The sequence below is a fragment of the Salarias fasciatus genome, chromosome 19 (genome assembly GCF_902148845.1).
Source record: "Salarias fasciatus chromosome 19, fSalaFa1.1, whole genome shotgun sequence".
Taxonomy (NCBI): Eukaryota; Metazoa; Chordata; class Actinopteri; order Blenniiformes; family Blenniidae; genus Salarias; species Salarias fasciatus.
Window position 1 is genome coordinate 14,945,846 of NC_043763.1, and position 21,434 is coordinate 14,967,279.

The 21,434-nt window shown below is 42.7% G+C and overlaps 1 protein-coding gene across 2 annotated transcripts in view; it reads right to left on the reverse strand.

Annotated features, from left to right (window-relative positions):
* The window catches only part of clmna (calmin a), a 37,479-nt gene that overhangs the window by 4,594 nt on the left and 11,451 nt on the right, over positions 1-21,434 (reverse strand). The window contains exons 2-14 of one of the 2 annotated variants that reach the window (XM_030116149.1): positions 15,716-15,777; positions 13,443-13,538; positions 13,220-13,303; positions 13,044-13,136; positions 11,744-11,940; positions 11,468-11,661; positions 10,940-11,022; positions 8,718-10,814; positions 7,676-7,764; positions 6,452-6,539; positions 6,319-6,371; positions 5,717-5,857; positions 4,128-4,135 (exon numbers count right to left, since the gene is read on the reverse strand). In XM_030116149.1, the coding sequence (XP_029972009.1) occupies positions 5,731-5,857; positions 6,319-6,371; positions 6,452-6,539; positions 7,676-7,764; positions 8,718-10,814; positions 10,940-11,022; positions 11,468-11,661; positions 11,744-11,940; positions 13,044-13,136; positions 13,220-13,303; positions 13,443-13,538; positions 15,716-15,777 (3,263 nt within the window). In that variant the 3' untranslated portion in view covers positions 4,128-4,135; positions 5,717-5,730. Of the gene's footprint in view, positions 1-4,127; positions 4,136-4,193; positions 5,858-6,318; positions 6,372-6,451; positions 6,540-7,675; positions 7,765-8,717; positions 10,815-10,939; positions 11,023-11,467; positions 11,662-11,743; positions 11,941-13,043; positions 13,137-13,219; positions 13,304-13,442; positions 13,539-15,715; positions 15,778-21,434 lie in introns of those variants that run through there. The other variant, XM_030116148.1, reaches the window with a different exon arrangement.

Below are 21,434 nucleotides of genomic sequence, written 5' to 3' on the forward strand. Positions count from 1 at the left end.
ACAAAACCGCTCCAAATCAGACAGACTGCGAGGGTATCTCCTGTGCACGGCCCTCTTCAGATCACCCCACAGATGTTCGATGGGATTGAGGTCTGGACTCTGGCTGGGCCATTCCAAAGCCTTAATCTTATTCCGGAAGGCTTTCTTTTGTTGACTTTGATGTGTGCTTTTGGGTCATTGTCATGCTGAAAGTTGAAGTTCCTCTTCATCTTTAGCTTTCTAACAGAAGGCCAAAGGTTTTGTGCCAACACTGAGAGGTATTTTGAGCTGTTCATAATTCCATCCACCCTGAAAGGCCCCAGTTCCAGCTAAAGAAAAGGGTTAGGGTTATGTTTTTCTTTGTAAGATAAGGCTTCTGTCTTGCCACCCTTTCCCCATCGCCCAGACATATGAAGAAGGCGGGAGATTGTTGTCACATGTATGACACAGCCAGTACTTGCCAGAAATTCCTGCAGCTCCTTCAGTGTTGCTGTTGGCCTCTTGGCAGCCTCCCTGACAAGTTTTTTTTCTTCATCTTATCAATTTTGGACGGACGTCCTGTTCTTGGTAATGTCAGTATTGTGCCATATTTTCTCCACTTGATGATGACGGTCTTCACTGTGTTCCATGGTGTGCTTAATCCCTTGGAAATTCTTTTGTAGCCTTCCCCTGACTGATATCTCTGATAATGAGATCCCTCTGATGCTTTGGAAGCTCTCTGTGGATCACGAACTGTGCTGGAAGATGCGGCTACAAAGATGTCAGGAAAAGCCTGCAAGAACAGCTGAACTTTATTTGGGGTTGATCAGAGGCATTTAATTGGTGACAGGTGTGTGCTGACTCCAGTTTAACCTGAGTTTGAATGTAATTGGTTAATTCTGAACACTACCACATCCCCAGTTATAAAAGGGTGTGCACACTTATGCAACCACATTATCTCAGTTTTTTATTTTTTATTTCTCCTCCCCGAAAGATTGAGCCCATGTCAATATTACCATCAATATTTCTGCTCTAAGCTGAATGGAATGACCTGTATTTTTTATGTGTTTTATTGAAGGAATTTTTAAAACCTTCAAGAAAATTGCCCAGAAATTATTGTTATTGTGATAAAACAATCTTGCTTCAACATATAAAAACACACATACCCAATCCAATAGGGTCATGTCTAATAAGTTTTCCATTAAAAACAATATATTTTCAGGGTGTCTGAAGTGTTTTCTGGGGTAAATGATGTTCAGATGGATGACTATATGACTTGTTGCACATGTTCATTTCATTTATTGGTTGTGTTACATGATGTCCTGCAGGTGGCAACATTACAATACATATACAAACCATTTTTCCTGAGGATTTGACAGTTGCCGCTTGTCTATGGAGCAACAGTTGCCTGTCCCCATTGCTTCCTAGTAAAAGGAAACCAGTTCAACAACACAATTAATTCATAAATCTGACACTTTGGCTTAAAGACAGATCATTCTCGTAAAATGACACGAGGAATAAGTTAGCTGAAGCGGAACAGAATAACGGGTGGAAGATGGTGGGTCTGTGGCCATGGTTACTGGACACACACATGAATGCACACACGCACGCACACACACACACACACACACAGACAGTCTGACTTGTAAAAACTTAATGCGCAGCCTTTGTTTCACTGGTTTTGTTGGCTTTGAAACCCTGCCACTCATCTATTTTTGGAGAAATTGGGACTCAAGTCATGTGAGGACAGACTGGCACATGCCCACACACCACTGAAGACACTGCCATGGAAAACCAGTGTCCTGTGCGAGAATGTTTTCTTTCTATAGTTACTTCAACAAGAATTTCCTTCCTCTGAGATGAAAAAAAAAAAGTATTTCTATTCTGTTTTATTCTTTTTTCACAACATGAATGGAAAGCCTTGGATGTTATGTGATATAATTAATTGATAATAACTTTGACATCTCAAACAACGACAAGAAGAAAAGGAATGAGAGAGAAGAAAATGAGGCAGAAAAGAGAATAAAACAATAAGAAAGTAAACTTCTTTAAAAAATTATTTCAACTCCATTTAAATTCAGAACCACTTGCTTGACATAACGGACGAATTTGTATGAAAAAATGAAAAGAAACTTGATGTGCTTCAGTACTTTTGAAATCCTGACCTGCAGATTCAAAGTTTAATAACATGATTTCCTATTAAAGTAGACCTAAATCATCAAAAACCTTGGGAAACAGTCACTGATTGATCATTTAAATCAATCTTTTTCCAGTGAAAATACTTAATGATCCACACGACATTTTCAGCAGTGAATCACACAGAAGCACAGCTGTCCCAGGGAATTTGACGTGAATATACTCAAACATAATTAGGTGTTAATAAGAAAAGAAAAAAACTTTGGAAATTGTTTGGGGGGAAAAGTGTTTCAGGTACAAGGGGGCTGCTAAGAAATTGATTAACAGTTTTTTTTTTTTTTTTTTTAGAAACAATCCTAACAAGTGAGAAATTCTAATTACCTTCCTATTAGCTGTTAATGACTGTAAATAAAGCTGAAAATAACCCTGAATATTTACAAATAAAAAATGTTGCTCTCAAATGGTGTATTCCACTGATTCCATAAGGTTTAAAGGAATGCTGCATTTAAGTAGAAAATAAACAACAATAAAGCCAAACACCTTTTTGTTTTCATCAATTTAATGGTGACTGAATTGATATTTACTGAGTTAATTTAAAAAAAAAAAGTGATTACATTACATTTTTTGTTATTTGATGGCATAATCAGAGAAATGAATCACAGCCACATGTTTATCTGATGGTCTTGAGGGAGAAATTTGCATTATGGCAAAATTCAAAATGAAAACAACCTGAACGAGCCCTTGGTTGGAGGGAGAGCTGGCAGAACGTCTCTGTGGTCCATTTCCAGGCTGGAGCTCATAAACACGATTTGTCCTTCAACACAATTCATTTTCATTGCACAACTTAAAATTTTCACACTGACAGAATCAACATTTTCCAATGATCTAAACTTTATTAGTGTATTCCCACTTTCTGTGAGTCTACCTGACAGTTCAGGGTTCAGTGACAAACAGGGTTTGCAAAATGTGAAGAAATTAAAGACTTTCACAGCCTTGTCCTAAAATGGCCAGGTTTGTTTGTGGGTAAATGTGGTTTTTCACCTGATTGGATATACTAAATACAACTGAAAAAAACACATGAGGTGCTTTGAGTCTTCATAGTAACCTGCAAAAAATGTCATTTTAATGACCTGAGAGTGTCAAGAACACAACCTGGAGAGTCAAACACATCGATTTTAGGACAAACTTGTGATTCTTGGTTACATAATATGTCTGTATGTTTTGTATATTAACCACACATGTAAATCCCCTAAAACATTTGCCCGATTTGATTGAATAAACTTTACAAAACAAGTAAAAACTACAAAATATTTCATTACAGAAATGCTGTGAACAGAATCTGAAGGTGTGCATCTTTGCTTATTTTCTTCTTTATATTTCATCCAATCAAATCAATCAGTCATTGATTCTGTGGCTTAAATGATGGGAGGATAAAATACAATTCAACCATAACATGAAATAATAATGTATAAAAATATACAATCTTACTATGGCCATTTTTCTTCCCATTTAAAACATCTCACTATTGATATTTCAATATATTTGCGATAAAACATTATGCATGTACTACAAGTTTATACGCTACTCTGAACATAGAAGCTTTACTTAGAATGGTGTATACTTATTCTATACTTTGTAAACTCTGCGGTAAAATAGTAAACTCTGACATTCAGTGTTCAGCCCTCACTGTGTGCAGCTAGTGTAGAAACAAGAGCAAGTTCTACTTCTTACAAGGATAAAACCTTTAAAAAAAAAAAAAAACCCATCCATGCTCTCATGTAATGTGGCGTGGATGCGCTGTGCTATAGGAAGGATTCAGGCTGTAGTGATCTGAGTTGGGATGAATGGCTTTTCTTTTCTTTTTTTGCTGGACGGAGTAAACAGAGACTTCCTCTGCAGGCGGGCCGGTGGAAGCAGTGACCATCAAATGCCAAATGTTTAGTACCACTTTGTCTCGCTGCCTTATTTACAGACATTGTTCAAAAAGTAAAACAACATAGAAAGAAATCTCATAGTAAAGCATTCTCTTTCCATTTACAGGCTTGGACAAGCTCAAGCGTAGCTTAGTCACATAAACATCTTTATCATACAACTTTTCTTTAAAAAAAAACAAAAAAAAAAAAAACATTCATACATCTCTACAAGCCATAAAACTTTACAATGACGTGATGTGCCTCAGGTATACGACGCAGAACTGGACTGATGTCGAGTTATAAGAGCGTTAGAAAGATGATCTGGCCCTTTAGAGAAACCGTCCGTTTTAGCACTTCCAACGTTATCTTTGGCAGTTTGTTTTTCTCTTTCAAAAGTTCAACAGATTCAAACCTCCCTTCGTTCAGACCGACACGACCTCGTCGCAATAGTTCACCAGCTCAAATTCACATTCTGTCATAAGCAACCCTGTTTCCAGGATGTTGGGACGGTGAGTTCAAAGCAGGTTTGGTGAAAATGGTTTCAGCTCACAACTAATGTGAGCTGAAAAAGTGTCTCGTTGGCACTAAACTGGGCAGGAACAGAGCAACCATGAGACGCTGAATCACTCCGAAGTTAAAATGAGGAGGAGGAGACCGCAGCTCTCCGAAACTGAAAACTATTCAACTTTGGAAAAAAACGTGGGTATTTTATCATCTGTTGCATGTTTTTCTAGCGTCTCGCTATCAGAGAACAGCCCGTGGTGACGAAGCATGAATATCACGTTCATGTAAATGTTTCCACAGTTCATCTCCGCTCACATGAAACATGTCGCTGGCATCCAACTGAAAATCAACTACACAAAAGATGTAAATGATTAGTGCATTTACTTTTACACAATGTCCCACATTTTTAGAGACAGGGTTGCTTCCACTTTGTTTACGTACACACACTCTCACTTCAGCTCCACTCCTTTCTGTCGTCGTACTGATGCTTCACTTGTAACCTTGTCGTCTGGGCTAAATGGCTATTCATCGTGCTTCCTTACATTCAGAGTATTTATATCCATCTAGAAACCAGAGAGCGCTGTACGGCCGCGCAGTCTTCCTCGATGAGCTTTGTCGGCTCTGCACTGCAATAAACCACAACACGTTCAGCGTCTTTCTCACATCTGTGGCGCACTGAGAGGACGTCTCACTAGCACAGCTGCAGTAGTGTATAAAGGTGCAACTGCAAGAGACGTTTATAAAGTCAAAATATTCAAAAATCTGTGAGAAAGTTTCTATCAACGGAATTTTTACCTGTTATATCGTGTTCCTACAGCCGGAGTTCACTCAGATTTAATCCTGTTAAGCACAAATTTTACCGACTTTTTCTACAGAATAATGTTATCACTCTTTTTTTCCCCTCATTTGAAATGTCTTCTCCACGTAGTCTTTTTTTTTTTTTTTTTTTTGCGGTGACACTGCAAGCGAACAAGCGAAAACTTTTAAACGCAACAAGCTCTACAAGTTAAAAATGTACATCCTACTAAACGCCTACAGTCACGTTATGAAAAGCAGAGAGAAGTGGCAGTTGAGCTGTGTGTGTGTGTGTGTGTGTGTGTGTGTGTGTGTGTGTGTGTGTGTGTGTGTGTGTGGTTTTCCTTAGGCATAGAGTTGTACCTGACAAAGATCTTTCTCGACCTGTGAGAGTGTGTATTATCTGTGTGTGTGTGTGTGTGTGTCAGCGGTTGAGGTTAAGCAGCAGGCTGGGCAGTGTCTTCAGGTCCATCTGAGGCAGCAGCCAGAAACAGTAGAGCAGAAGCCAGAGCAGCAGGAGGAGATAGAGCTCCCAGTTCTCCCCGCCGAACCTGCACACACACACACACACACACACATCACAGAAATGAGGATGACTCACTCCGCACTTGTGGACGTTTTTCCTCATTTTGCTTCCGATAGAAATGCAAATGCCGCTTAACACGTGTCTCCTCTTTCCGACCTCGATGACACCTTCCTTAAATCTATCCTGGAATCCTCATGAATAATTCTGCCGAGGCGCGCTCTCCGGTTACTCGCCTCACCTTTGCCGCACTTAAAGCTACCTTATCAGTATTTAACAGTTCGCCAGCGGATTGAAAAGTCGGGGGGGGAAAAAAAATGTTCACGACAGGTAATTTAACAAGTGAGGGCAGCAAAAGCTCAGCTGAGGCTAATTGAATTAAGTCTGAACTGAACTACATCAGACAAGCAGGATGTACAGTGAGGATGATGGAAGTAGATCAGTGAGGTTCAGCGCAGACGTTTGGTGAAGTAAAGGTGAAGTTCTTACCAAAAGTCAGAGTTCTCATCGTCAGTCTTCTTGGAAAGAGTTCTCTGATTGTCCTGTGAGCGAGAAAGCACCAGGCTGTCAGTAACCAGCGGTAGTTAGTTTGGTTAGATGTCCATAATAAAGTCAAACCCACCGCGGATTCGGCTGGACGGGCTCCCTTCCTGTGGCGAAGAACCGGAGCACTCAGGATGTCGTCTTGTCTGATGAAACTTGCGTCGATTCTAACGGGACAAAATCAGTTGGATCAAGTGTCGGCAGGAGAAGGAGCGGCGCATATCGATTCCTTGAACTGGTTGGATAACACGCTTTGAACAGTTCAATCATGTTAGGGTTACAGTTTCCTTTTTGACTGTTTTACATTATGCGACCATTTCTTTTGTAAAATAGAATCAACAAACAGCAGGTCTGATTCACAGTGTCCAGAAAATATTAGTAAACCTAAACAAATTTTGGAAATATCGATGATATTCAATACATTTTCAACACAGTGTTTGTTCAAATGCACCGTGACTGTTCAGTCACGGTGCATCTTGAAGAAATAAGAGAGAACTGGACTGAATTATCTTCCAACCTCTTTTGGTAGCATTACTCAGAAATGACGTCTGCCAATAGGTGCACATCAGACCTGCAGGAGGAATTTTGGCCCAGTTTTCCTCACAGAACTGCTTCAGTTCAGATTCTTATGATATCTGCTTTGAGTGGTTTTCTGAACAGCTTCTCAGATCTGTACTCGGAATATCTCACTTCAAACAATGTAGTTTTGTTTATTTGGTTTTTTGTTTGAAGAATTTTTGTAGGATAAATACGTGCGCAAAGAAACCATTGCCTGTCCATCAAATCGCAACTGAAGGAGGACCAAACCATGTCCCGTCCATCACTCCCCATCATACAGCGAATCATACTGTTTCCTCTACATCTAGACTGATGAAATCTGTGAGATGACTTAGTTATTTTGGTGGCTTAGCAAATTCCAAAAAGCTGGAGCCTCTTCATAAATCAGAATAGCTCCAAACCTGACTCACATCTGATTCCTTTGATATGAATTCAGTTTTGCCAACTCCTGACTCCCTCGAGCTGTTTTTAGACATTTTTTTAACATTTTCTGGCTGTGCTCTATAAAGAAACAAAACCTGTACCGGTATGTGTCTGCTCAAACAAAAGCATGAAAAAAACGCGAAGTCTTTCCGTCGGGATCAGGCTGGTCTTCATTTTCCTCACCAGCCTACAGAAATACCTCCTCTCGGTACATTTATGGGAAAACGTAGGAGGACGGGTCAGAGCAGTCCCGTCCACCACCACCACTGGCTTCCCCGGGGTAAAAGTCAGTTTCTCAGTGAACTAAGAATAGAAAGCCTACCTCACAGGCTCCATGTTTTCCCTGGCACAGATCGGATTCAACAAACACGGTTCCCGGGACTCCGGAGCGCTGTCCGTCTCAGGGACCACCTGATAAGGATGAGAGGAAAGACAGAGGCAGGGCGGAACATGAATATTAAATAACGTCACTTCGGAGGATGTTGGCTTTTTTTTTTTTTTTTTTAATTTTCAGAATGAAAATAAGTTACGAGGCACATTCTTACTGTTTACAAGAACTCAGAGAAATATACTGGAAAAATATTACTCATCAGTGCATGCGATTTAAAAAGTTCACAATATTACATGAAACATCTTTATGAAATAGATTCATGATTATAAATATCATGCATGTCTCCACAGACAGTCTATTCTACTTTATGGTGACAATAATCATGTAAATACTGTTTTGAGGGATTGCTCACTCTACTTAATGATGGAGAAAATATCAAGGGGCCAAAGTGTCACGGTGAGCTGCTTTCGGCTGTGATTTTAAATCAGTGAGCAACAGATGAGTGGTCCTAACGCTGTCACTGTGTTTTATGCGGGAGTCAGTTTCAATACGAAGCCGCATGCATCTTGAGACAGCATGAGCATACTGAAGCGAGCAGCCTGAAGCGTTGGGCGGACATCAGCGGAGCGGGGAGGTGCGACTGTGGATGATGAATGCCTGTTGTCATCCGCACCTTCGGTGTGATGCTGTGGAAGTGTGAGCTGTCACATCGCTTCATGTTCCCGTTCGGACATTTGGATCAACACACACACACACACACACACACACACACACACACACACACACACACACACACGTGTTTGGAGAAGGCAGATTGAAACCTCGACGGTGGTGACGTCAAAATTGACGAAAATTTTAATTTAAATATAAATATGATTCTGCAGTACAGCCACTAGCCATTTAAGCCCTTAGCTATTTAAGAGGTGTTAACCAGATGATATTCTGTCTTCGCTGGTTGTGAGATGTGATATTGTGTTTTAAGTTGTTTCACTCTGGAAGAAAAGAAAAGGATCTATGCAAAAATCAAATGTACCTTTTCCTGCTCTTGAACGAATGATTCGGGCCCGTCGCTGAAGTCCTGGTCCAGCAGGCTGGGTTCTTGGTCATCTGGTGAAACCTCCGAGGCCGGTGCCGGCTGGAGAGCAGACACGCTCAAAACCGAGGGCCAGCTCTGCATCTCAGTGTCGGGCGGCTCCGTGAACATGAGCTCCTCTTTGTCAGGGTAGAACAGGTCCATGGGTTCGACACGATCGCCGCCGAGATCCTCCGTGGGGGAACATCTTTCAAAGTCTGAATAGAACGAGCCCTTGTTTGTGGATTTACTCTCCGGATCGTCAGATGAAATCTCAGCCTCCTGCTTCAGGCTGACGGATTCCGACGCGTTCTGCTGCGAGTTCGCTGCTCCACCGTCACTGAGGGTTTCAGCCGTTTTGTCCTGTTGTTCAGTCGAAGCCTCTTCAGTGTCCATGAACTGAGTCTCAATCAGATCTGTCTCCGGTCCGTCATGAAGAGCCTCACGTGTCTGGTCGGCTTCACTTGTTTCCGTTGCTTCTGCGTTTGATGACTGGCGAATGTTATGTCCATCTGTGTCATCTAAATGTTCATTTTCTACTTCCTCTGAAACCGTGATAGAAGGAAGCTCAGCGGGAATCTGATCATTTTCAGTGAGGATGAAAATCTGATCGTCTGGATTTTGATCGGCACTTGTTTCCTCACGGCCAGATTTCCTTTGCGCACAAACATCTTCATCAGTGTTACCTCGCTCTTCTGGATCACACGTCTCCTCCTCATCCAGCTCTTGTGATGCACCTAGAATTGAAATCAAAGGGACACTGATGCCCAGGTGTGTTTTCGAGGCTCCGTCTTGGTTTGTCGTTTGCGTTTCATCTGGAGTTTCTGGGGAATTGTTTGAAAGTTCTTCTCTTGTTTCCTCTTCTATTTTAACAAACACTTTATTTTCTTCACTTAATTCCGACTCATTTCTTGAATTTTGTGTTTCATCCTGGAGAGGAGAATCGGTTTTCTCACTTGCAGGATGGTTTTCAAACTCCTCAGGCTCCTTCACTTGTTGCAGACTGTCAGTCTGATGGTTAACTCGAACTTCGGGAATCTGCACTTCCTCACTGAAGTCCTGAGCGTCTCTGTGCTCACCTGAACTGCTTGCATCCAAACTATTCTGCTCAACAAGCTCTCCGAAGTGATCGGGAGCGGGCGGATGACTGTTAGTTTTTGGAAGGTCGTCCTCAGCAGATCCAAGAGACGGCTGTCGTTCTTTGGGAACTGCGTCTTTTTCTGAATGACTGAAAGAAACTACAGTTGCTGTAGCTTCAGTCTCACTTGGATCAGCAGCCTGTTCTATTGTCCGATCCTCAGTGTGGTTGTAGTATATTTTCTCTGTTCCATTCACCGCTTCCGCTTCTTTTTCCTCAGAATGCCCTTGGACTTTGCATTGTGTGCTCTCCAGCGAGTAAATCCCTTCGTCGACGTACGACTCAGCCAGCGACTGCTCATCCGGGGCTCTGTCCTCTGAAGGCGGGGTAAATCCCTCCTCCAGCGGCATTACGTCCACAGGGGTGGCCCGGTACACCTCCCAGGCCGTCCCGCTGTCGCACAGCGAGCTGTCACTTCGGCTCTCGCTGAACTTATCCGGCGTGACGCCGAGCTCGCTCTCCACCCAGGAGTCCGGCGAACCGATAGCGGAGTCGCCAATAACCGACTCCGTGTTGGCAGATTCAGGCACTGAGGAGCCGGTGGGCGAGTGGGCGGAAGACGGCTGCGGGGACACGGAGGTGGAGTCGGCCGAAACCTCGCCGGCAGGTTTCTTATCGTTCTCGAGCGCGTCGACGGGAGCACCGGCGTCCTGGGAGGAATCGGCTAGAATGTCGTCGCTGGACCACGAGCGAGCCGCGGCCACCTTGTAAGTCGGCGACATGACGCTCCTGTCTTCCGACACGGATGAAATGAGGATTTTTGGCGGGGCTTTGGGCCCGCAGTCCCTCTGGAACATGTGGGAGCGCTCCTTCACTCGGCTCCGATACGTGCCGTTCCTCAAGTAGTCCGGCTCACTTTCCCGGAGGTTGAGTCTGCCCATGGAGACGCTCCGTTCAATAATCTGGTAGGCTTCCTCCGGCTTAGAGACAAACAACATGACATGAAACTTATGAGAACTCACATTCCAGAATATAAAATGGGTGTTATATCACATCATATAATCAGTAGGACTGGTATCGTCCGTGCGCTGTGGAGATTTCGTACCTCCTCCACGCCAGGGAAGTGCTCCAGGAACTGTGACACATACATGATGATGGACTGCTCATCTGGCGCATTGATTGTCACATCTGAAAGACAAGAAAAGCACATCAAACAGCCATAAAAACAGCCCAGTTGAGTAATAAATAGAAGCGGTGCAGAGTAGCAGAAAGCACAAGCGTCTTCGCTGGTTTTGCATGGATTCAGTTGCCTCGATGGCAAATGTCACTGTTCGAACATGAGCTTCTAGGCTCTCTTCTAGGGAGCATAACTAATGCATTATTAAATAGTGGGACTAGTGGTAGGAGGATAAAGATGCTATTTCACTGCCTCTTGTATAGAGAGCAGATCCTACACTGAGGTAAATATAGCAATACTCTGCAAAGGTTGTACCGTTATATTCTTAGACCAGTGGGCACAGCAACATCGAAAAAGCTTCAATATAATGGTTGGAAAGAAAAGAACTTGATTAAGATCTTATGAGAATCCAGAGGTTTTGATTGTGATGATTATTATTAACTGCATTGTTGTTACCCTCGGCTTCCAGCAGGCGTGGTATGCCCAGGCTGTAGTGGGCTATCCTGAAAGCGTCTTCCAGATTCTCCCTGGCAGTCCTCAGCAGGGCCTTCCTCATGTCAACCAGGCTGGAGTCGATGGACTTGATGACGGCCAAAAAGGCCAGACCACTGGTCCAGCTCTTCCCAAAGTCCTGCACCGCAACGCCATACCTGCAACACGACCCATTTACAAAAAAAAACATTTTTAATTTGCTCCTCCGATCGCACTCAAATCCCCTCAGGTCCCACTCACTTGCGCGTTCGCTTCTGCACCCACTGCAGCAGCTTCTTGATGGCCTTGCTGTGCTCCCGTATGGCCGTGGAGGCCGACTGCCTCTCGTCGGACGGCGTGCTGCAGAAGGACGCGTCAGAGTCGGAGCTGGTGGGGATGGACGACAGGCTGGAGCAGGAGGGGAACTGGCTCCTGATGTTCCCGGTAAGTTCCTTAATCTGGGCGGAAAGGGAGAATCAGATTATCCTCCTCTCTCTGTCTTGTTTTTCCTCAGTTCGGATCCAAAACATGTTCCTGGGGATTACTGACTCGAGTGTTCCATGCCGACACTTGAGCGTGCAATTTGCTGAACGATAATAATTATTATCTGACTCCGGAGTGGTTTGCAGGCTGCTTTCAACTTGGTGTTTATAAAAAACAAACTTGCGCGGGATTAGCATAGAAATACAAATTGGAGACTATGCCTTTTCTTTCGGAATAAAGTAGACACAAAGTAGGAGCTGTTCTGGTTCAAAATCCCTGTCGAAAGATAACAGACAGATAAAACCGAGTCTCTAACAGGATTTATTACATAATGGTTCCCACGGCAACCAGGACACGGGATGGCAACACTTCAAACAGATCAAAATCAAAATTAAACTCCTCAGAACATCCCGACGATCTGAATCAGGCTGAAAGGTGGACTTTTTCAAAAGAGTGTCGGTTTGCTCATGGCGGCTGGAGATCTGCAGCTTGTGAGAACGATTTTAGAGGAACCGCTGTTGATCTGGAGGGGATTTCCGTGATAAGTCAGCTGTTCGCACGCTACCTGCAGCTGATCAGCAGCCAGGACTCTCGTATTACTATCAAGCTTTCAGCCTTTCGCTTTCATTTGGATGAGCTGATGTCAGTTTGACAAACCGCAATTCCACTGTTCAGAAATATCTGTTGTTTCGTCAGCTTACAAGTGAAACATGTAACATGTTTTTAGGAGTATTTTCAAAAGCACTTTCTTTTCCTTTTAATATTATTATATGGAAAAAAGACACATGTAACGGCATTTCTTCTTTGCCCCTGACAAGAAAACATTATAGGCCAGGATTTTGTATACTTTTTTCAAAGATAATCACACCGAAACAGAATATTGAACAATTTGGGTGATTTCTTTAATCAAAAGGGAAGAAAAGCTAAAGTTAGTGAGTCAAGACGCAATGCAAATTTATGAAAGTATTCTGTTAATATAAAGATAAAATGAGAAAGTCAAGATCAAAAAACAATAATATAAATACATTTATATGCTTAAAATTGGGTGTAAAATATTACAGAAGTGAAAAAAAAAAACCTGGAAGAAGAGGATGATGTTCCAAATGAGTCCCAAGATAATGGAGGAGTTCCCATCAGCCACGTCAGACGCATCAATGCTGACCAGCTTCACCTGAGGGAGCACACATTTTTTTTTTTATGTGCTGACAGCTTTGACATTGATCAAAGAGCACAGCAGCTAACGGGGACACTCACGTTCCTCTCCTCCAGGAAAGACAGGACCTTGGCGATGTTATTGAGTCTGAATATACGATGAGACGACTTCTTGAACCCGTGAAGCTGGAAAATAAGACAGAAGGACGTCATAAATGTCACAGATACTGTGTACGCTGCAGCATGAACTGGCACCGGACATAGCTGTGCTACAGCCCTATATGGGAACATGAGAAAAATAAATAAATTCTATTTGAAGTCTGACCAGTTTGCAGCCGGAGAGCTCCTCCAGCAGGGCCATGAGAATCCGCCCATCTTGGATGTCCTGGAAAAGGTCGTTGACTTCAATGGGGGGGTCGCACTGAGGACGAAGAGAAGAAAGCGGGAATAAATACCATGACTAGAATGTATTTTTAGTCTTGAACCGCATTTAATTTAGAGCGTATTCTTGTTTTCTCATGCTTCAGTAGCCACTCCCATGAAGAAAAAAATCCACAAAACAACGGTGTCATGAACTCATTTCACATGAAGGTCGTGTGACGTTTGCTATAATCTGCTGTGCATTCAGTGTGAAACAAGGCCGCCATCTCTGTCAATCACACCCTTCTGTCCCATTATTGACAGAAATCCACAGTGAAACGGAAACTCTATAGTTTTAAAGAGGCAAAAACAAACTACTCACTGTTTTCAGATGAGATAGCTCTGTTATGAAATCCAATCTACACTACTTCTGAGACCTTTTTTCTGGTAAATGTGCATTCTCAGGCAGAGGTGAAGGGGGCAGGGGGGGCCAAGTGGCTGCTGGAACTTTCCAAGATGACAGAAGACAAACGCGTGATTGTCAATTAGTGGGTCAGAGCTTTGACACATGGCCAAAACAGTGAGTGGCAAGAAGAGAGGCTCATTGTGCCGCACGAAACAAAAGGCCTGATCCGACGCTCCAACTCACTGCTCACTGTGACCCCCCCCTCCTCCTCCCCCCCCAGCTCAGGAATGACAAACAGAAACCGAAGAAAAGCTCAGGGGTGGAACTGAGACGCTCTGCAGAAACTGCATGTCAGCGTAAACACAGAGGCAGGTGAGTTAGGAGGGACAGAAACCACTGATTTAGAAAGTACTGGTGCCAAACTGACAGGCTATTCTTAAAAACAAGAGAAAAACAGGTGATTACTCAACGATAAAACACAACCACAGATTAGATTCTATCAAGCAGGTTGAAATGCTCGATGGGCAGAAGCAACACTTTGCAGACGTCTGTCGATTCATCAAACGAACAACAGATGAAGTTGGAAATAATTGGAACAGTCATGATCAGAATAAATCCAGAAAACACTTATTTATGAATGACAGCAGGCAGAATTCTCATATTATTTTACTGACTTTGCTCATTATCAGTTGATTTTCACACACTATAAAAGGATGAGTAACAAAAAATAATGGGTGGGTGGGTTGAGTAACTAATGCTGCTTAAAAACACAGCTATAAATGAGGTTTTTTTTTGTTTGTTTATTCTGGAAAATCTTTAAAAATCAGTTGCAGTAAGACATATTGAAACACCTGAAACAGCTTCTATAAAAAGTGAAAAACTTGGAATATCTAAAACTACCATGATAATTTTACATAATTTTAAGACTCTGCATAAAAATTAAGATAATAAATAAATAACTAGTATCAATGTATTTAGGCTTACATCAAATGCTGTCAAGAATGTAGGAGTTTCTTTAGGTGATATTAATATAATACTGTATGTTTTTTAAATAAACAAAAATGTTTCTGATTATTTGCTTTGGAGTCGCTCTGGCAGAGAGAAATCACTCTGAATAAAATGAAGGCCACCAAAACGTCATCCTATCGTAAAGAGGGCTGAATCATAACAGATTATATAACACTGTTTATAACCCAGAGTTGTTAATTTGACATCAATTGTGAAATGAATGACTGAAAATGAAGCTTTATGGAATCAAAATGAAGGCATTATTACTTGCCCAATTATAGTCATTTACCGTAGTTTTATAATATTTAAGAAATGAATGAACTTGATATTGATTATAAATATGATTCATTGATCATCTTCCTTGCATCAACACATTAATTTCTCCTGTGTTTGACATCAAGCAGCAAAGGAGGCCCATCCTCCGAGCAAATACGACATACTACATACTACAGCTCAGTGACGACGGCGAGCTGCTGAGAGGCGAACGACCACCTTATTAGCGCCGTAACATTACCGCGCTGCGCTCCGACCGACGCTTTACGGCCCGATGAAAGTTTAATGTTGCACAAAGACAGTTCCACACAGCCACATCTATAATTTAGCGAGGCTGCAGCTGCAGTTTATGTCCAGCACGTGTTCCGGCGGCACCGTGTCAGTGATCAGCGGTGGGTAATCACACAGAGCCGCCCTGAGTTTCGGAATGGAATGGCAATAACACACAAAATCGACTCGCTCCCGGACTGTAAAGAGGAAGCAATAACGGCAGGAACGTTGTTTCTTCTCTCGAGTATTTTCCGCTGATCCTTGAGTTTCTGTATACAAACCTTTTCTAAATGGAGGTTCATCCAGCGGGTGAAGGTCCTTTTCTGCACCACTTCTCTTTCAACTGGAAAACACAAAACACAAAGACAAGAGAGGAGGATTAGATTCTATCATTCAGGTTATATTCGGTGCCTGATAGTCTGAGCGCGAGCGCCCTGTTCTGAAAATAAAACACCCGTGAAAACTAGCAAGTCTGCACAGACTTCTGTGCCTAATACACATTTATTTTACTTCATGTGCTTTTATGCAACACCGACATTCATTCTGCTGCAGGAGAGATGAAGAGGACCCTCGATTTAATACCCGCTTAATGCTCCGACAGCTACGCATACTTCTAACTGATTGCTGAATTGTATACTGCTGAATACAACTCAAAGAGCCGCTTACAAATTATGCGATTAAAGTTATTTTAATTAAGCAGTTAAAAGAACTGCTGTAGACTGCTTTCTGAGGCGACTGTCCAGCATCTCAGTACAGTAACTGAATACTGATCGGGTGACTGCAGGATGTGGATTTTCTGTTCTTGAAGTCTTTGGTAACATGTATAGCGCTGTCCTCACACGGTCCTGCAATCAGCGAGCAGGTTGCAAATGATGGAGAGACTTTTATAAATGTAGATATTAATGGGAGGGAGTCTGCGTTGAACAGTGGAATGAATCCCTCAGTCCTGCTATAAAAACCAACAAAAAAAAAAAAAGCCATAGCTGTAAAATGGTACATAAAGTGGACATATTGGCGGAGTAGCGACCGGAGGGAGGACAGGAGCTCTGGAGGAGTTACCATGGCAGCAAAGTCAGCTGTTAGTCATTTTTATGTCCTCAACGGTTCGCTACATGCGCTGGGGCTGAAACCCTGCATCGTGCACACCGAGTGAAATGAGAGCCCTGGATGCAGAAGAACCGATATTGATCGTTTCATCCTCCAGCAGAGGATGACTGCTCACCGTGGGCTAATGAGGCAGACTACCTGCCCGGCATCAGAGTCCGCATCTAGCCTGAGAGTCAGTCTGTGTAGCTCTGAAGGCAACACGAGGAGACAGATTTGTCAATGTGCCCCGTCAACTGAGCAGCAGGCTGGCCTGTCTGGTTCTTGGGAAACGCCTCAAAGGCGCAGACCCCGCCCCCCACCCACCCCTCCTCCGCCGCTGTGAGAGAATGCAGGAGTTTGGTTTGTATTCAAGAGGCGTCGCCGAGGCTTAAATGCATGAATCTTCGTCAGGGCAGCGGTAGACGAGGCAAATAAGGGAGGGGGGGCAAGCTTGAAAGAGAATGACAAGACGAGATAAAAGACAGAAAGACGGTGGAGAGTCTGAGGCAGATCAGCAAGAGGAGATGAAGATAATATTTATTTCTGACTCATATGTCAAAATGTCATGAAGAGACATTGTCTAACCTGCACTGAATAATCAATCATTTAATACGCCTGCATATACATTTGTTTCTGACTGAAGCAACAAGTGGACATTCCACTTCCTGATGCAAATCCAGAGACCTCTGGCCGCCGTGGAGGAATGTGGGGGAAACACACACCGACTGTGTGGGCAGTTCAGAGTGGATCCGTGTAGGCCGACGGTGCGGCAGTGATTCATTCATAAGAGCCTGAAGATGGGACATAAATCAGTGGGTGTAATTATGCAGAAACGCACTTTCAGCCACTCACGTGGCGATGCGGCGACGCCAGCATGGCTCAGCCAATCACAGCAGCCGGCTGCGCTGTAGGAATCAGCGCTGATGGCAAACGTGGCTAAATGTGAATGTGGGACTCACTCTCAATGAACAATAATTGAAATGCCTTGAAAGGAACGATGAATTAAATGAGTTTGTGTTTGAGATTGTTTCTGTTAGACATTAAAATTGTTTTTTTTGTCAGTTTACACAACTGTGATCTGCTCAACACTATTATTTCCCTTTTTGTTTCAGTCACACTCACCCCAGAGTGACTGCAGGCCTCATAGCAGCACGACTATAAATGAAGGCTCCATTTGTTGGAAAAGGCATTTCCAGGTCAGCAACATTATTTTTCCTCTAACTGGTAACATAAACGGACTGTGACACACACTTCCTGTGCTCTACGCAATATTAAGTGTTAACATGTTTTGAAGCCAAACAAATCTGACACTTTCAAACACGGTAACTTTCTGAATAAAAGAGACTTAAGCTGAGTCACTCGACCTGGGATATTATTCTTGAGCTCCCGTCTTTCACGTCTGGGTAAAGTTTGTCTAAGATAAGCCGCGTCTGAATTCAGGATCGCTGGCCGGTCTCATTTGTTTGCCATGCAAACAGAGGAGGCTTTAGTCCCCTGAACTGACATTTTGTTAGACTGCAGCGTGAATCATGTGTGTGGCGCGACGACTTCTCCTGCAATTCTGGCCGTCGGGGAGGCGGAGGAAGCGAACAAACATAAAGACCCGGCTGTAAACGAAGACTCTTTTGTCGAATTTGAAGGAATCTCTGTGTCATTGTTTTGTGGGTCCGAACCAAAGCGCACATTACTTCTATTCACTCCCCGGGGGGAAAGGAAAAAAATAACGGATACTGCTGAGACAACAATGTGTCTGACACCAGTAATGATGACCAGACAGTGCACGGCTGTTTCAGCGTGGTTCATTAAAGCCGTCTTTATAAAAATAAGCATTATTTCATGTGTGCAGAAAACAAGCATGAACCATCTGAAGGAAAACCTCACAAATATATATATAAAAAAAAAATCTATGAAGTCAATATGAAGCCAAAGCTTTTAGGCCCGGTTTACACAACACTGTGAAAAGCACATGCCTCCACACACTGGAGCTTCACTTTCGACACTCGACAAGAGATGAAAGCCAGCAATCGTTAGATGTTCCCCGAGGAACCGTCTTCCTTTAATGAGTGCGTAATGAGTGTGTGTGAGTGTGTGTGTGTGTGTGAGGACCCACACATTAAATTCAGGCTGCAAACACACGTGCAGATTTGAGACCGAACGCAGCCTGAGGTAAGAGAATTTGGAAAACACCAGAAGGGCTCTTTTACTGAAATATTCATGCAGCAGCTATGACAGGGGCATCCCTGCACTGCAGTGCTGCATCATTCAGGGAGATTACATAAGAGCAGAGTTCACACAGAGGCGCTTTCTCTCGGAAAAACTCTTCCCTTTTACCTGTGCAGCAGATCTGTGTAAGGATGTGAATACATAACAAAGGATAAGCTTGGTTTAACTCAAGTTAAATATAGCTCATGAAGAGAATTCTGTCACAGCTCTGCACCCCTTTAAAAGAACAGTGTGTGGTGCATTTAATGCAATAAACCATGTTTTGTGAGTGGGGTTTTCACTGTGCTCTCTGCCAAAGACATGCTTGTTAGGCTGACTGGTAGATGCTCTTTATCTTCTTAACACCCAGTTTGATCCAGATGCAAATCCCTGCAAGAGTTGATCTTATGCTGGAATATAAAATGAAACAGGATCCAACAACTCTGACATGTATGAATTCACAGTCCATGGAAACATATGCGTACTATATGCATTTCCTGCATATAATAAGCATAAGTTATCTGGAATATGTCCATTCTGAAAGTTGATACTGTAATGATATGTTTGTGATATATCATATAACCCTAGAAGGAGACCCATAGGAAGATCAATATGTGCTATAATGTCATCTGGGATTAAAGAACCATGTGAACATGAAGCTGTGGCTTCTGTAACAGCGCTGCTATGGCTATAGCAGATGGGGCACCAAAATTCAAAACTGTGAGAAGAAACAACTGAAAATGCATCGTTCTGATCTGAGCTTTGTTTCTTTAGGATATCATCTCGTGTTACGAGCCGTCAGGCTACACCAGCGAGGAGAAAACGTGTGTTCAGTGAACACAGAGTAACGCTGGCATTCAACCAGACCTTAAAAGGCCAGAGCTGATAAATTAACACACAGAGGCCATTCTTTGTTTCTAAAACACCTATATTAAATCATTATTATTATTATTTCAAATCATTTGTGATTAAAAAACATAAAAAAAATAAAAATAAAAAAAAAGAAAGAAAGAAAGAAAACATGCCCTCAAGTTATTGGCTGGCTTGGAAAGGAAGGATAAGATGTGAACAGTCACCATTAGTCTTCAGTTTATCTTTCGGATTAGGTTAATAAGTCACAGACAGGACGAGGGACATCAAACAAACGGCTGCGTCAAAGGCAGACCGACACACACTTGCTCTGTGTGTCCAACAGTCTGTTCTGAGTTTGTGTTTCTTGTGTCACTAAGTTGGATAATGAGCAGGTACAACTGGTGACGGTCTGTATTCTAATGCAGACTCACAGCTGCTCTCCTGGTGAACAGGCTTCACTTTAAGAAACGTTTCCTCAACTGAGGTTGTATTTTGAAGCGTCACGCTCATGATAACCAACCAGAGATCTGGAAACACACCGCATATCAGATGCTGATTATGAGTCTGAAATTGGTACCATTCTAGAAGTTGTTTTGAACGTCTGTTTGTTTTTCCACCTCAGTGGGTAAATAGATATTCTACAATCACAAAAGCATTACAAATGTTGTATATATAGATCAGATCTTTCCAACAAGTCTAAGTTTAGACTGACAAAACAAGCCAGGAAGGAAAAAAGTTTCTAATTTTTCCAATTACACAACGGAAACATTTGCTCTCTCGCTCCTTCATGTCGTCAGCATGTTGGCGCGCTCCACCGTCCCGGTCAACGGCCGCAGTAAAGCGCTGGTCCTGGTGTCATTGCTCCTGCCGGACCAGGAGCTGAGTGACTCGTACAGAGAGAGCTGCGTTATTTACAGTCACGTGTCTGTAACGTGCACCAAAACTCCTGTCCAGAAGTACTGGAGTGCGGAAAAAACAAGTAAATGAATCAAAACTTAAACTAAATGCATCGATGCAAAGAGAAATATGACCACTTCTCTGCTTCTAGTATCTTTAATACTTAGTTTACTTTAATATTTTGGTATTTCAAATTGGTTGTCTGTTTTAAAAATGGACTGCATTATCATAAATATATGTATTTACACCAGAAGGAGTCTGACAGTTTCCGAAATGTCTTGTTAACTGAGATGAAAAACGCATAACGCAGATGTTTTGACATGGACACTTCTGAATCATGCAAGTCAAATTAATTATGGCGGTATGTGTTGAAGTATGCGTGTGTGATGATAATTAGCTCGAACATGCATCCAGTAAAAAGAATGAGCGCTTATTTAGAAGTCACAGCTAAGTCTGCGTGTTTAGTTTGTGGGGAACAGTTTACTGGAAGAATGACAGTCTCAATCAACATTACAAGATAAAACATGAAAATAAACACAAACAACTGAGATATGAGAGAGAGAGAATCATTAAAAAAAATAAAACATGCAGCTTTTTATGAAGTCATATATGGAGTCTGGCTCTTCACAGCGATGCCAGTGTTTCATTTGTTGGCCAGATTTCGTTGGCCTTCGGAGAAAATGACGGAATATGAAAGAATGTTTTCCTCAGTCTCTGCTCCGTGGAGCCAGAGCGAGCGGCTTTGTGAAATCACCTGTTGGAGCCACTTAAGTGACTCGACTAAACCCAACACAATATACCCCGGCTCCGGTGATCCCGTGTCAAACACCGTCCGCATTCCTGCAGACTGTACCGACGAACGGCTGCGCTGCGAGGAAAGCTCATGTGATCTGCCTGATAAGCTGAAACAAAAACTCAGAAAACACACGAACGAAGTGAAAAACGCGCAGGGGTTTCCAGTTA